General features: G+C 37.0%; 1 protein-coding gene across 1 annotated transcript in view; it reads right to left on the bottom strand.

The window, feature by feature from the left end:
* The window catches only part of LOC119832524 (axin), a 13,891-nt gene extending 12,188 nt beyond the window's left edge, over positions 1 to 1,703 (bottom strand). The window contains exon 1 of the mRNA XM_038356184.1: positions 1,646 to 1,703. Within this exon, the coding sequence (XP_038212112.1) occupies positions 1,646 to 1,703 (58 nt within the window). The remainder of the gene's footprint in view (positions 1 to 1,645) is intronic.
* Positions 1,704 to 18,218: the final 16,515 nt, after the last annotated feature.

Here is an 18,218-nt window from a genome sequence, read left to right as displayed (position 1 = left end):
TCGCGCCCAAAGAAGTCGGTTACAAACAAACATACAAACAAACATACAGGTGAAGCTAATAAAAAGCGTGTAAAAACGCATACTTTTTTTTTTAATAAACACTACTACTCAGTAGAGATTTAACTAAAGCTTCGCAACTTATAACTTATAATATAGAATTTCAGTGTTTGATAAATTTGAAATTTCATATTAGCATGTGGGTGACACGATAAGATATTTCCGCTATTGAAACGTGTTTCGTTTGTCTTACAATAAACTTTGTTAACAAAAAGAATCCGTTGTTTTTTTTTTAATCGATTCATAAAACGTAATATTTAAGTTTTCCAACTTTTTGCAGAGGATCGAACCTCCCGATAACACCAAGAAGGCGTTTAATCGAAAGGTGAAATCATGAAAAATAAAACGCGTATTTTTAAACCCATTACAGAAACTCACACAACGGATACCACTGAAGCGCCGATCAAATTTTCGTGCTACATTCTCAAAACCCATATCAAACGAAAGGGTGTTGTTTGATTAGCGATAATGAAACAATTGTTTGACATCGTGCGAGCTGCGCGCACAGCGATAGATGTAGTGGGGACTTAATTAAAACACGTTCATTACATTCGCCTGTGCCTTGTTGATACATATTCCGAATTATCTCTTTGTGGGTTATGAGTGTAGACGATATAGTTGGTACTAGATGGAGCAGCGTTTTGTTTGTTGGTTTAATTTTGTTGTGGTTTGAATAGTACTAATAAAACTGGAAATGATGTTTGTTAAACTTCAATTTGGGTGTTTCATATTAATGTGAGATAATATCGATTAATACAAGAGTGTTATTTAGAGGCATAACGAAATGTGTGAAATGTATGAGTTATGTACGCAATTGATTATGAAGAACATAGGAATTGTTAGTTTATTGCTAGCAAGGAATTCCTAATACAAGGCGACTTAAAATTTTGGAAAGCTTCACATAACCCAGTTATCTTCTTTTATTAAATTAATTAGTACCCATGATTATTAATACAAAACTAAGCATCAGATTATAATACATATTCTTAAACGCCTTCTCAATCGGACACTGGAAATCATACAGTACGTGTCTCTCGAGATATCTAGTTCACTATATGCTCAGTGGTTGAGAGACTGCCCTGTTTACAGTAGAGCAAAGCTTTGGTATGCAAATAGACAAAATATCGGAACCTTGTCGCACACATGCACGTTATCCACGTTGAGACCACACTGCTTTGGAGACATTTGTGGTATTCGAGAAGTTTCGATACTTGCCCCCTAAAGATCACACGTCGTCTTTAAAGGTGAACTTCGAAATAGTTTTAAATTTAATGCTTGGCTTTAAACAAATTGTTTATTGACAACCCTAAATTCTAATTAGACAATAAATCACTCCTTGTAGCTTAGCCGATATTCACCTATCTGGTCCCTTTATTATTTTTGAAACAACAACTTCTTTGGAGGGTAAACCGCTTCGTTACGAAACGCGTTCCGGCGCCAGTGTGTCCTTTTTTCACACATACGGTTAGAATAATTTTAATTATCACTTCTGTGTAACCGCGATACATGTTTTATTATATAATTTTCGATTTATAATTAATTGAAGCTCTCCTCTTGCACTATTCAAATCATATCTCCGCTAAAATACTCTCTTTCCGCGAAGGCTTGAATGTCGCTGATGATTCAAAAACTTCACCGTACGTCATGTTCCTTTTAATTTAAGATTAACTGTAGAAAGAACTAGTTTAATTTATTAATATAGTGTGTCAAATATATATTGAACATACATAACAACAAAAAATAAAATTATGGAATGCTAAGGTTCCATACCTTTACCTTTAGATTAGTTGTTTAAATTGGAACTGAGCAATACAATAAAATAAATCCCGGCGTGTGCCTCGCACTAATTATAATCAGCATGTATCACCGCCGACTGCTCTGCTATGGGCACGCAAGGTCGCCCAACAAATGAAGCAAGTACAGACTCCTTCACGTGCCCCGCGCACCACACATCCTTTGATTGCAATAATGGACCCGCTATTATTACACAAATTGAATTTCCATCGCATTATCCCGGATTCGGACATTCCTTTTAATACCTGTCGTGCATCAGCCCCCTCGCGTCTCCCAGCAGCCCCCCCCCTCCCCCTCCTCCCGCGCGTTCAATCACTCGATTAAAATATCGATTGCTTTTCAATCATTGGCCTGTTGCAATGAAATAGTGTTTCAATTTGCATTCCCGGTGCGCTATTGGGCTTTATCGATAATTCGTATTGCGTTTGTTTTTCAGAGTTCCGTTGGCGGTCTGCTTGGAATTTTTTATAGGCGTGATTCATTAAACATTTTATTTCAGAGTATTGTATTTTGAAAGATAAACACTGACTTTCCGACAAAAAGCAATTCTATTGTAAAAACGTCTAATGGTAAATTAAGCTCCTAACTTGTAGTTGATCCGACTTATCTCTCTGAATCGTATTCAATATTATAATTATAGCGTCCGAAACCTTAATTACACATTTAAATTGAATAGATATCAATCGGACCCATACACGTAATAATAATAATCTATATTGCTGGCTACAGCAAATGGTAATTAGGTAAGATGCTTATTTAGGGTTAGTGAGCTTCAAGTTCGAGTTATTCCTTTAAGTATAATATTATATCGTATGTGTTATAATGAAATAATGAAACAATGAAACCATTAACAATTGAATAGCCGTAAATACTTTTTATAACAAAATAAATATAAACTACGTATATGTTCCGTTTATACCTATGAAAACAACGATACGAAAGTGGAAGTCGAGCATGCTTCAACGCAAATTGGGCCAGCTCGCACCAAGTAAGGTACCAAACCTCCACAGAGGATCGGCGCGAAATAACAGCATTTAAATGCTGTTGATGTTCGTACTGTGAGTGTTGGAGCCGTATCCTTTTCCTCACCCTTATCAATACATTCCTTGATTGCTGTAAAAATGCTTCCTTAAATTTTAGTTCCTCCTAGTACCCCTTAAAAGCGGGCAGTCTTTGCACAGGCTCTACTTCTACAAATGTTCTTAGGCAGTACTGATCGCTAACCATCAGGCCAACCACCAGCTTTGGGTACCCTCTATAATCCTATTCTACTTATATAATAAATGTGAAAGTTTGTAAGAATGTGTGTGTGTTTATTGCTCTTTCACGCAAAAACTACTGAACCGGTTGCAATCTAATTTGGTGCGTAGATAGCTTGACAACTGGAATAACATATAGGCAACTTTTTATCCTGATATTCCTACGGGATACGGACTTACGCGGGTGAAATCACGAAGCGCAGCTAGTTTAAAAAAATTTATAGCAATTTAACCCTACCAAGTTACGTTAATATATTTACTTATAAAAAATTTCCAATAATTGGCTCGTAAAACTGTATCACAAGCGAACAATCACGCTTAATCTACTGATAAGAGGGTCGGAGGCCGGAGCCCTCACGGGCAAGAGGGCACTTTGATCGGTGCTTCCTCGAAATGCCTCCTCCTGCTAATCAATCGTACGTAAGGTATTAAAGCCAATAGTTTCTGCGGTGAACTGTTTGCGAGGGCGCGGGGAGGGCGAGGGGAAATAGGGTCGCTACTTTTGGAAATAGAAACTAATTATTAAAAAAAAAATCATTTGTGATTTTCGTGTGAAATGTGTATTAACAAAGGTACATTCATCCTCACAAACTTTCGTGTTTATAATATTAGTTGGATCGAAGAAGAAGTAGAGTATGAGGTTAATTACGATTACCAAAAATATAAACGCATAAGAAATTTCAATTCTAGTTTCATGTTTTTTTTTTTAACAAATGTTTAAGAGACTCGTCAGTTGCTTGTTGAATATTCTGTAAAGCATACGCGGTTTTAAATTTTAAAACGTACCAGAATATAACGAAAGCCGACGAAAGCGATTTGCAACATTTCATAATTAAAACACATTAGTGGCAGCCCTATCGGCGGCACATCAAAGGCGCGCCGAGACAAAGCTCGAGGAGCCTTTTAACTTTATTTAGCGGAGTGGTAAGTTTAGCCGGTCGCGAATCGCTCAGGTTAAAGAGTAACACACTCACTTTGAGCTGGGGGGTGGGTGTAGGGCTGGCGAGATTGAGGTACACGATCCGATTCATTAAAAATTTCAGATCAAAGGGTGCATATAATACCATACTGAAATCGTTTAAAACTCGTGTATGGTTTAAATTTGATAATAACTTGTAAACATTAAGACAGTCTGATGGCTGATAAGTTTCAAATTGGGCATAAAATATACATAATTCATTATATTGTAGGTACATTTGCTTTTTAATCTACGACTAATGCCTTTATTTTTTAAGTACAGGCTGTTTATTGTTTCGGCAATTACATATAACTTGAGAAATAATTAAATGAAAACTCCCCAAGTGTCACCCCTACCCAGGGGTGGCAGTGGGCCGCTAACTCGTCCGCGCGGCGGCTCGCTGCTTTGTCGGCGCCCTTTGAGCACTGATACCGTAGCTTTGGACAATGCTCAAGATATACTTTTATTTGATGAATTATTTATTAAACAAATAGTAACCATTAAGTCTATACCTATTGAAGGAAATTAATTGAAGATATCTATTAGTTCACTAGAAGAGTCGTCGGTTTATTGTGAACACTATTTTTTTCCCATCTGAAGGATCCCATGAAGAATGATAATTAATTATCAGGAATCCCTGACTTTCGTCTAACTACCCTTTTATGTGACAAAGTGCTAATATAATTTATAAAGGCACTTTGTAGCACGACATCCAGAACTATTTGAAAATCCCGAGCGTTTGACTTTCTAATAAACGATCCTGCGTACCTAATAATTAGCAGTTAAGAAATATACATCCATATAGAAGCCCACACACTCACTTTCCTTCCTGCACAATTTCAACTTTTCCATCTTATTTCATGCGCTTGAAACTACCCTAAAGGCTCACCAGCCCTGTTAGGGGGTGGCGCGGCAACGGGCCGCTAATGCCGGCCGAGCTGCGGCACCGCTTTGTCGGCATCCTTTGAGCGCTGATAGCTTTGGACAATACCGCCCGTACGTGTCGCGACATCGCGCGATTGTGTATCGATCGTATGCAGCGAGAATAATGCTCGCACTTTTGCAATGTTTCTGTCATTATTACATAATGTACAGAGTTGTATAATGCACAATGACCCAATGGTTGACAGAAGACATGGCCATATCCTGACCATGTATTATTGGGTGACTCAAGATGTAATTTCGGATAGGGGATCACTTAGCATGAACGTCAATACTTGGAACAACTAGAGTAGAATATTTCTTTCCCAGATTTATTTACGAACACTAACGTATAATCTCTAGAGATAGATACAGAGTAAGTACAAAGCAACAACATAAATCACAAGTAAAAATGTATTGAAATTTAATAGTGGCCCAAATCTCAATGGACGACCAGAAGCTATACTTACATTATATATACGATTTCGATTAACAGCGCAAGAAAAATAACGTAGAGAACTAATTATTTCCCTGAAATTTATATCCTCAATCAGATATAATTTGTCTCATAAAGGGTTGTAATCAAATAAAATATACAGTCGTAATAAGATTTCCATCTACAGAGATACTTCTTTCAGTAAATATAAACAATAATGTTTCTACGAACATGGAAAACAGATTAAACAAGACCCAAGTTTTTCTATCATCAGTAGGTCGTAGCGGTAAATGTTTGTTGTTTTCCACCGATTATTCAATCATGACCAAACCCACAAGCATAATAATTAATCCCATATAACATTACAAACCTGATCGTAAATCTAATTTTACATATCAATTAGTACCAGTAACCAACTCTCCAATCATGCCTTTGTAACAAAGGAAGATTATGCCACAATCAATTGAGATCATAAACGGGCAACAGGAAGGTACAGGAGCTATAATGCCGGTAACATCTTTATCCTTTCCAATAAGTATCAAATACCTCATTACCCTCTAATCACGTGGCTCGAGGTAAAGGTGGAATAAGCTAGGAAGTAATTCTGACCATTAAACGCAGCGCTGATTAGCGAGCCGGCACAAAGGGCGCGCGTTCTTTGACGAATTAGCACCACTGACACAACCTCGGCCGGAGCGATGGAGCCGGCTTAGCGGTGAATTATTATTAGTCCGGTTGTGGCCCGCGACTTTGTCCACGCGACGTTACCTTACACCAGGCATTGAATGTTTTTAATTACTCCATTTTTGGATAGACTGATGTGAAAACAGGGACGTATAGTAACTACCCGATTTGTACATATCATGAATAGATGACCTAAAATGTGTTGCTATTAAGAGAATTTTACATTTAGTACATAAAGAAAAAAACAAAAAAGATGTGCGTAAGTTAAAAAAAAAAATACAGAAATTGCAATTTTTTTTTTCGCTTAATCACAACCAGAATCCATAAACAACTAAGGATTCATTACCGCCATCATCGTCATCATTGCAAAGACAAAAAAAAAAGTCGACAATTAAAAAATGATAGTTGACTTTTAATAAACTTGCAAGTAATGAAACAAAGCCAAAACAAAGTGCTGGAGAGACGAATTGAAGACGCTTGGCACGCCGCGGTGATTAGCAAGTCCACACAAAGAGATGGAACCTTTGACGAATTAGCATTAAACATAAAAGTATTCAGCGAGGAGAGTGAATCAGAATTGTAAAAGATCGCACGAGAGCGAAAGGATTAGAGCGTGGGAGTAACAATAACTAATGATATCGACGATATCGGCAGTCACATGTCTTTGGGTCAAAAGCGTCGAGTCGATATCAAAGCGTCTAACAAGCCGAAAGGCATTGAAGTGAATACCAAATTTATGTAAAATATAATTACTGAAAACAATCGGCAGTTGTTAACGTATGAAGACATGCTTAAGGTTTATAAAAGAAAAAGCTGTTATTTATCGAAACGACGAATACAATTATAAAGAAAACGGAAATAAATCCACCTAATCACGAATAAAGTAAAAACGCAAAATATACAGAAAATTCATTATTCTAGCTAAACAACATTACAAAGCAGGTGTTCACGATCTCTATAATCTTATAGTTAAAATGCATAATGATGATGTCGGCAGATAAATACCAAATGGAACATTTATATAGAGCTCTCGCATTTGGAGCATTACTAGTGATTAGGATAATGCTATGTACTAATTATAATTTCTCCAAATGGCAGCCGTCATTAGCGGCCGTGTAGCGGCGGCCTTAGATAATATTCAAGTTTGTTTGACATGCTCTCCGCCTCAAAGGGAATATTAACCAACATAATGATATGTGTGCCGAGCCTGTCAACAGATGGTCAACACCCATTATACGCGTATATGTCAATATTAACCTGATTATGTAAGTTTTGTGTTTTCGGCCAACGGGCCGAAAACACAAAACTTTAACTCAATAAACGTATTGAGTTAAAAACTCAATACGACGAGCATTTTCTCCCTTCAGTATTCGTTTAAAATATGTACATTAAATATTGGGTAAACCCACAAAGTGTCATGACTCATAGTTTCAAATTTAAAGGGAATCGAATTTCTTCAACCCGCGCCTAAAGGGGTAAATCGCCCCACTAAAACAATCTGACATTAATTCGACATACAATATTTCCTCTAGTTTAAGGAAGCATTTTTGAATCGTCATAACATTGATTTACCATTTACCACTGGTTCGGAAAGCAGTTTCTAAATAGAGCGGGCATCAAAGTCTGTATAAGCATTGAGCGTAAGATTTAACTCCAGTGTAGTATCCACTATCCAGTATTGAAAGTGGATACTAAAAGTCACCGTCAACATTAAGATTTACCGATACACCGGCAATTAAGATTCCATACACAAAGTAAACATTATAAACAGGAACGAGCCATAAAATTGTCGATTTAAATAACACTTAAACGAAGCGCCTAATAGTAGAACGAAATTGATTTGGCGATGATCAAAGGAGACTCGGTGTCTCTCAAAGGGAGGTAATTTATTTGAATTGCCGCCCGCAGAACGGTGACCGTTGCGATTGTTGTATGCTATACTAATGCTCAATAACTAATACTACTATGAATGGATAGAAAATTATACAATCAATTAATAATTTAAGTTATTAGTAAAATATTGATTTGATTATGACATAAAACTCGGCTATTTAAAATGAGGTATCAATGAGGTCACAATAAATTCTCTTGCTGTGATTTGTTGCACGTTTAGTGATATTTGATTTTGATTATTTCAACTATCGATAAAGCGGAATGTTAAATCTGATATTGGAAAAAAAAGAATGTATGCATTTTATTAGAATGTAATCTCCCTATGGTAGACCTTTCAGTGTCTGCAATAAAGAGGAGGTTGTCATTAATTTAGAAAATTGATTAAATCGAGACCATCTGTATCAAGGCAAAATACTCGACGATTTATTTAATATTTTTAATGGCGCCACTATTTTTCTACAGAGAGCACTTTATATTATCATTTAATATCAAAGTATGTGTGTGGGTGTGTTATTGGTTGTATATCGCACGCATACATGTAGATTCTGATGAACGCAATCTAGTAACAAAATTACGATAGGCACAGCACTATTTTGCGTACGCTCCGCACATGCTCCCCTAATTACCAGCTAATTGTCTTCGTTAGCGATAATAATATTAATGTCATGGTTCTTGAATATAAATAGCATTAGTATGTAACATTTCTAAATTACTTCAAGGCACACGCATATAGATTTTACGCGTTTTGATCCTATATGAAATATGGAATTACTAGGAAAGGAATAATTACCTACTATCCTAATTCCTAATTTTTAAATTTAAACCGGTTTGCGATAAATCCATAGCTAAACCGTTTAGGTTTTAGGAACATGGAAATTACTATAGGACGATATTTTATATATTTTTAGTTAATCTTTGTTCAAAGAGGATCACTTATCACAACGAAATTTATATATTATCCAAGCTTTTACATTGCCAGAGCTAAAGACTTCTCTCTTTACTTACACTGTAAATTTGTATGATATAAATTAAATATCCGAGAGACATGGTAAAATAAATACAAATTCAATTGAAGCAAAATAAAATGCGCCAATAATTCAAATTCCCGGCGACATATCCGAAATCTTTTCGCGCGTGAAATACTCTTATGCGGAATATTTTCACCGCGAGTGGACACCGCATTCGCCGGCGCATATCTTGACCGTACGATATTAAATTTCCACGGAATCCCCGACAGTTGCGACGGATTTGATATTGGAAAATATCCAAATTTATGCATCGTCTGTGCCATTGTCCAGGGCTCTGTCCAGCTTGCAATTGATCAGTTGAATGTTTGTGATATTCCAGCGAACACTATTACCGTGAACTCTATGGCTCAATTACAGAAATTCAAAAGGGATTAAAGGGAAACATAAAAAAGTGTATTGTGCAGCACTAACAGCAACAAAATAACTCCGTAATAAAAATCAAGTCCAGCGAATTGCCAAATGGCGACTTCGTACAGAGTCCTTTAACGGTGAACACAATACGGCCATTTAGGATACAACGTGCGAAACGTGAATATAAAAGCAGAAATTCAGAATAAAACAGAAGCCAATAAAATAGCCATGGACACAATGGTGTCACGTGTCCGGAGGGACGGACGGGGGCAGCCGTGCGCACGCGAGAGCCGATTTGTCACGACGCTAATAGGCCACTAAACGTGTTCAAAAGCTCACGTTAAATCCATCAATTGGCCCTGCAAGCAATATGACATGTTGCGATTGAAATGGTATATTAATGTACACACATTACGAAGAAAACAACCTTCTTTTCGGGGAGTTGAATGATTCTAATAGAATAATAAACAGCGTCGATTTTCAAAGCACTAAAAATATTTGTTTAATTAATATCATTGGCACAAGAAACCAAACCAAAAAACCACCAACCCACCGAAAAAGCAAAAAAGACACTTCCATCAGCCGTGTCTGACGCACGAAGGTAATCACGGCAGCGCAATACCCCAAAAGACGTCGCAAATTCAACCGCAGGCAATCATTCAATCCGGCATTGTTTTTTCAATTGCAGGCCTGATTAAACATGTCGGCTCGTCTCCAGGTAATCGCAATCAGCCGTGGAACGGGATGGAAATGGAATACGGAATCCAGCCCGGGGACGGGGTATAAAGGAACCCAAGCATAATGGAATCCCAGCTTCATCTTGAGGAACAATGACGTCTGCGGGAGACATTTGCATACAATGACCTGTCGCGGGCCGCGGCACTCGAAAGGAAAATACGTTTTTTACATTTTACAGTACACGTGTTCCTGAATAAAATGCACACGATTTCGGACTCGCCTTTGATCACTCATAATTTATATACTATACCTAAAAATATAGATCTGTACTGTTCCACACGCTTTGATGTTTCATAGATTTAATCTCTATAAATGTGTCGTTTCATATTTAGCTTGGCTTATGATCTCCAACCACTTGCACTGCACTACAAAGAGAAATCGTATAAACTATTATCAAGAGTATTCGCTTCGAAACTACGGTTGCAGGTCCATTTCTGCGCTTCGACTGTTTTTATGGCTGGAACTTTTAAAAGACTCGAACATTAGTCATTCAATTACAGCGCAAAGTAAATAGAGAACGGCAAATAAACTATAAAAATACAGTACCCACATTCCATTATAAATTCATATGGTATAAATGTCGTTTCCGAAGCGAGTAATGCATTAGCGCTATTCCGACTTCACTTATATTTTTTACCCGTACATCATGCAGCATGACAGACCTGACCACAACTGTCAAAACGTCGAATACCGTTGCGGTGGAAACGTATTTCAGTTCGTCAACTTTCAATAAATCGAATGGATCGACGGATTCGTACCGCACTCCGAATAACAACATGGAAACTAAATTAGTTTTAGAACATGTTACGTACAATGAAACTTTTGGTCGAAAGGATGAATTTCGATTGATCGCTTCGATATGGGTATTCAATACCTTGTCAATATAGAAAAACCGAGTTTGGGCCGTGTATAAATCAATTAAATATTTAAGCAAAATCAATTAAACAAACAATTTATTTATCTATCAACTTGATACAGAATTTATTTTTATTCAAATTTCAAAAACATAAATTTATTATGAATATTGGACACTACGGTTAGTTACGTATTCATAAAAACATAAATTTACATTTTTATGTTTCGAAACAAAACAAACTTAGGATAGCTTATAATAAAAAAAACTAAAACAAATGAAACAATAACATAATCGTATAAAAGAAAACATTAAAGCCGACATTATACTACAATTGAAACAAACATCAGATAAACAAAGATCTAACTACGCCAATAACGATGGCATAATTGCTGCTACGGCTAACGAGGCACAATAGAATAACGACGATTTCTCTGTTTACATATTTACTGACGCCTCTGGACACTCGGCGGTATAGATGATTGGATCCGATGAATAAAAGATACCTCAATTTAAAGATAGCGGACAATTATGCAACCCCCAATTATTATAACCGAAGATACGGAGCGAAATTAATTTGATGGTGAATTTGGAAATCCGTAGCAATTTAACCACACTCGTGGTTTTTTCGATGAGAATTAATGTTAATTGTTACAGAAAACATGTTTAACAAAATAAGGTTTCCACTGCGGATTGTGAGTCAAGCACAAATTTGTGCTAAATAGTCTATTTTTTTATAAACACGGGACTCGTATTACTCAAAGATGTGCCATAATTCAACACCCGAGAACGAAAAAGCAGAGCCTTTCGAAAACACAATTGATAGGGTAAACTAGCGTAACATTCCTCCCTATTCCAATAAACAAGACATTATGCCTAATGCGAACGACAAGCGTGTAATTATGTACAGATTTTCAATACGTTTGAGTTTCACGCAGTCGGCGGTCGCTCATGCGACGCCGTTGCGTCTGATGCGTTGCGCGAAGGGGTGAAGTGCGCAATCCACGTCACATTTCGTTTGTAATTAATTATGATTGCTATTATGTTGATGTATTCATTACAAGTGTATCAAAGCAGCACACTATAAAAATATTTCTAAAAGACGTGCAGACATTTCAGGTAGAAGGTATATATAGAATACATTTTTAACATAATAAAATATATATTTTTAAATACGTCGAACGGTGTTATTTCGTTTAATATTTCCAAGTAACTATAAAAAAAATAATGTAAAAAAATGGACAGAAACAATTCATAAACAAATATCGGCACTTCAATAAAAAAAATTACAATAGCGGACATAAAACAGCACCCTGCGGTACGCCTGTCTGTAGAAAACAAAAACGGGTCTGTCCCTGCCGCTGACATCTATGAGATACCTAATATTGAGCATTTAATTTTATTCAAACAACTCGTTATTGGTTTGAACATTAAATTCACTGACGATATTATATTTTGCCATTCCGTTTATCCATTCATTAATTACAGAACGCGCATATATTTTGTTTGTTGCGAGTCTATTTCGAACTAGATATTAATGGATATAATAGATTAATATTATCGACAAAATGGCCTTCAAAATTATATGACCCCTTAAAATACTTCTTATAATATATTTTTATCTTATCCATCATTAGCCTAAGGTTTCTTTAATCCAGATTATTTACTACCCATGTTTAAATTTGGTAGTTTACCATGGGTAAATTTAATAAAAAACCAAGTAGGCGTTTTGGCGAGACGAAATAACAAATACACATACAACACACCCACACCCGCACACATCTGTAATATCAGTGAGCTGAATGTCAACGTAGATACTGGAATTTGATTCTCATAAAAGCACGAGTCACAATTTAAATATACGTAGAGTACATTATGAGGAATATTCAAAGAACATAGTAGAGTTGATTTAGATACGAACTGCGGAGTAAAGTTCAAGGGTTATAAGCAGATCTCATTTATAGCGTGGATTTCATGTCGAAGAGGTAGGGCCGTAATCAGATTTCCGAGATATGGGTATGCACAATTCTTCGAATATGCGATACGCTTGCAACGGTAATGAAACTAGCAAAAATAATAAATTTATATCACTATATGGAGATGCTTCTGGAGAAAATAACATTACTGTAATTTTTACGCTCAGTATTTGTATGATTTCAATAATTAATTTTCAAATTATTTTAGGTTTTTATTGGACAGTAGTTAGTAGGTCGCAATTCAATTATTATGTACTAGTATTAAAAACAAGTACGTTAAAAATTTTATATTCCAAGTCATACCCCGTTTAAATCTACGCATTTGATATTTAATTATAAATCAAAAGAACGTTCATACACGAGTTCACAAAGTAGCGAACTAAGCCACCGAAAAGCCCAAGATCTTACTCCTTTCAAAGAAATGAAACACGCGCCACAATAATAAGTTGGAAAGTTATTATCTCAATATAAAGGCCCGTCCACTTAGCCCAGTCAGCGACACAATGATTTAATCTGCTGCCTTTGAGAACATGTTGCATTGGCCATTGTTGCCACGTAATTTGCTACAACGAAATATGAGGGCCGCCGGACTGCTGCGACGACAATAAAAATGGTCGCGAGCGCGGAAATGATAAGATTGTTACATTCGAATCTATATTAACCCCGACGCAGCCCGTATAACGTAATCAAGCGTTGTAAGACAATTTAAAAAACCATATAATTTAACGAATACCTCATCGGAAGCAATCGCAATCCAATCGAATGATGCAATGAGAAAACAATTTCATTCGTACTTTTAAAAATTCTAAGAGCTGAGCAAATTAGATAACAATCCATTTGCATCCGAACAGCTGTTTCTTATAGTGGAATTGAATTTTTCCATAATAAAATTGAAGGTCTCGAGCTTGTTTACTCGCAGACACAATGTGCATTGAAAGGCACACTATGAAAAAGCACACGCTGAACGGAAATAAAGAGTCTAAAATGAGCCTCATAAAACCTGTAAGCATGAGAACTGCACGATTTTCATAAATGCTTTCAGCCTATTCGCGAACAAAAAACTCTAGTGTTTCAACTATTCACACAACTACACTTTCTATTAGTTAAACGCACTTCTAGTCCGAACAAAGCGGGTTTTGACTGCAGCCTCACTCGACGCAATGTTCACCGTGGAGCAGGACCAGCGCTACGGCAACTACGGTTCCGTGGCGCTGTACACAGCACCAATTAGATGTCGTCGAAGAAATCTCGACGGAGTATTTTATGCGCTTAGTGCTTGTAACAACGGCAGAATTCCCTTGCTAGTTTTATAAGAACACGGCAAAATACGCGGTGGTCTGTCACTCACTCGGCTTCAGGTCTCCCTCGACCGGCATTATACCTCTAATGTCACTTAATTTGCCGTCTAGAGCCTCCTCAGGTGAATGCGGCTTACGAGAGCCGGTTTAATATAAAAATTCGCTCGTTTTTTTTTTCTCTCGTGACGTGGGATTTAACGTTATACTGTTGCCTCTTTTGAGAGTAAACGCGTAGAAGTAATGAGATTATGAGATCGGTAGTTTTGGTTTTCGCTAGGGAGCGTTTGAAGGGAAATTAAATTATATTATGAGGCTAAATTGCAATCAAAATTCACAAGCTCGGTGGCAAAGCTAAATTTATAAACTGTTCAAATAAAAATAAATACAAACACAATTGAATTAGGGTCTACTTGATAACTTCCTGAAGTCGTAGAATTAAAAACGTAAGTCAATTGTTTGCTACGAAATTTCTTATCACGAGTAATTTTAATGAAATAGTTTCATAACTCATTCGCTGTGTATTTATTTACTACAGACGCCAAACCATACTTAGCCTCCCACCAGAAATTAATTTATAAAACTACCAACAGCAATAAACTCCAACTCTGTCAACAATTCAGCGACGTGTCGTCATAAGTCGCAATTTTGGTCCTCAAAAATTCGTCCAAGAAAAAGCGCCACAACGCGAGCGGGGAAACTGTTGACACAAGTAGTGTAGTAGTGATTAGGGTAGTAATAACGACACAACACGACGCCAATGTGCCGCTGCGGATGCTGACACGGCGGATTAGCGCGGACGGTGCCAAATTGGAGCACCGTGCGGGGTAATAAAGCAATTACTTTACCGTTACCGTAGTGGAGTGAGCACGTTGATGTGGACGTGAGGTTGTAACGTGTAAATTGCGAGAAAGAAGATCGGTAACTTAAGATTTAAAGTTTCTTTACTTAACAACCTCTGTTTTGAGTTTGAGTTTAAGTTTCTAAAGCATTTAAAAATTATTGGCTCACTTTAGTTGTTAATTAAACTCGCTTTCATTGGATAAGTTGCATTTGTTTAACACAACAGAACTTATGAATTCTTATAGAAAATGCAATAGGTAAACCTATCTATATTTTTGCTACTTTCAAAAGCTTCAACTCTCCGTCTCATATTCTAAGCCAATTATTTAAACATTTAAACATTAACATAATACAACTAGCTGCACGCTCCGGCTCCGCCCGACTGGTTCTTTATCGTTATTGAAGTAATATAAATTATCCTATGTATTAAGTCTAATCAAACTGCTCATGGTGTGAAAATTTGATTAAAATCGATTTATTAGTTTAGGGAGTCCAGTCGCGGACAAACAATGTGGCACGTAATTTATATATTATATTAAGATTAAATTACCTTCAAACTTCAGCTGAACGGTGCCGTATATGAGGAGAATAACATCCTGTAAAGAAGAAAAAAAGAATCGTTAGAAAAACCATCCTTCAAATTCTTAACGCAAAACCCCTCATTAGCGGAAAAGCCTTTCCAGCCTATTTACGAGTCCAGACACAAAATACACGTTTAGCAAATCTATTATCCATATAAATCATTAGTTTTATAAAATAAATGCTACGAGAGCAAAACTTTTCATACACGACAAGTGGGAGCCATATCACACCGTAGACCCTTTTTGACGTCCCGCAGGAGACAAAGACGAAAAAAAAAGGAATTTAATGACTGTCTCGTTCCTCACAATGTAAGCCTTTGTTACAATTGAAGACTCAACCTCGCATTGATATAACAGTTACCATCAAACACTAGAATAAACGATCCGTTTTATGAAATAAATACGGTCGCATATTTAAATATGAAAGACTTGGGATGTCGCAAGTTAAAAGTAAATAAGTCGACAGCATGAAGGAGACACAATAAGCTAATGGGGATGATCTCAGTTTGTTTACAGTGCTGTTCAGCGCAGACGAGCCAGCTGCTTCAGGCCACTGTGAATGAATCTAGCTATTTCACTAGGCTTTACGATTTTTCACAGAGTTGAATGCATACGATTGTACGAAGCTCGCACCTCGCCCGGTAAACGTACAAGTAATGTGATAGATGTGTCCGGTTTGGTGCAACGTGCTCTAGGTAAAATTACGAAAATTATTGAAATGATATGGAAATTTCTACATAAATTATATGCATCAGAAAAGTAAATTAGGGTTTTTGATGTACAATTTAATCATATGTAAGAACTTAGTTACAAATACATTAAAGTTTAAAAATTAAAGACTTTTTAACGGATTTTAAACCCGTCCACGCTCGCTGTAAAGTGTTCGAAACGTCGGGTTAATAATTTAATGAATAAATCACTTTTTGAATTCGTTAAAAAGTCTTAAATTTCTAAATGTATAATACTCGGATAAGATCAAACACAAGACTTTACAACATTAAAGTTCTTTTCTCCATAGAACACACTCAAGAAAGCATAAAGAGTATGTCAAAATCGTATTTATAGTTAAGTTACGTTATCATAGGATCCCATCAACAAAAAAACGCATCAAAATATCAAATTACATTTATATTTGCAACGTGTCCTTTATCAGGCAAGGGAGCGGCGCTGGCGCCGGCGGGCCGAGGGACCGCGTGGGCAGCACTGCCAAAGCAAAAAGCCGCTCGCACTGCGGCATTCCTATACAAACCGGTACCAGCTCAATGGAAGCCGATGTTGTGCCCGACACCCCTCGCCGCCGACCCAAACGCGACCTTGACGATAAACAAAATAAAGAACAAATTCAAACAAACGATACAACATCTGGTCACTGACGAGAAAATTATAATCATATTACGTCGGCAATAAGGGACAAAAAGTTGATAGATGGCAGCGATGCAGAATATCAAATGCACGCCACGGCTCCAGGTAACCATAAATGGACATGTGATTGATGAATTGATAATGAAAGTGAAACGGGAGAACGAACTTTGATTGACAACATATTTAGTGTTATATGTTTAGTTAAAACGCAATTTAAAAAAAACCTACCGAGATTTAAAAAAACACGCGACAGAAACGCTGACGTATTGGTATCTATGGGTCAAGAGCTAAGGAATGTTAAGATAATGTTGAGTCAGTCACTCAAGATGAAACCACTCGGGTGGTCTGAGCACAAAATTTTTCCTATCAATTATCTATTTTATGGCTCTCAACAGAAATGAAAATAACCATGTATGTAAGAGTCTAATCTTTGTCAACACAAATACTTAATGGTATTCAAGTTATGCAAGAGTAAACTTGCATGACACGTAATATCTCACCCGATAACCATATACTTCATCAAATACCGCCGAGTAGCAGCTAATAACACTATAATCTACTTAACAACGTATTTCCGTATGATTCAGCCGAAATCCTTAGAAATGACAAGAGCCAACATAATCTTTAAACACGAGCTAAACAGATCAAATAACGTCGACCAACATTGAACCAGCGGAGTTCAATTAGACGAAGGAACCGGGTCCATGACGTCAGACGGGACGCCGTGGAAAGGGTTGCCATTTGAACTTTTTCGTAAAGGACATTATTTTGACTAAATATGTACGATACGACTGTGCTAAAAGCGCAAAATAGATTAATATAAGAACATGAGTCAAAATAAAACAAATAAATGAATCACAACTCAAATGAACCTGCTATGAAATCAACGCCGGTGAACGCGTGGGTTTCACAACGGATATCGTATCTACTAAATTAAGCTTCACGACATTGCATATACACAGACATTTATGTAGCAATAAACGCATTCTTCTCATCTCCACACATCCCTTTTCCCTCATGTCGGAGCAGTGCCATTTAGAGGCCCAAAAATGCCGCTCACCCAAAAAAGCCACGGCAGCCCTAACCGTAGGTAGGGCCGAGGTGTTCCTGGAACCGACCGCCGAACCGTAGTGAACCGCGGCGGCTCACAATGCAACCTCAACCAAATAACCGATACGGGACGCCGCTC

The sequence above is a fragment of the Zerene cesonia genome, chromosome 15 (genome assembly GCF_012273895.1).
Source record: "Zerene cesonia ecotype Mississippi chromosome 15, Zerene_cesonia_1.1, whole genome shotgun sequence".
Taxonomy (NCBI): domain Eukaryota; kingdom Metazoa; phylum Arthropoda; class Insecta; order Lepidoptera; family Pieridae; genus Zerene; species Zerene cesonia.
This window is presented reverse-complemented; position numbering and strand designations above follow the sequence as displayed.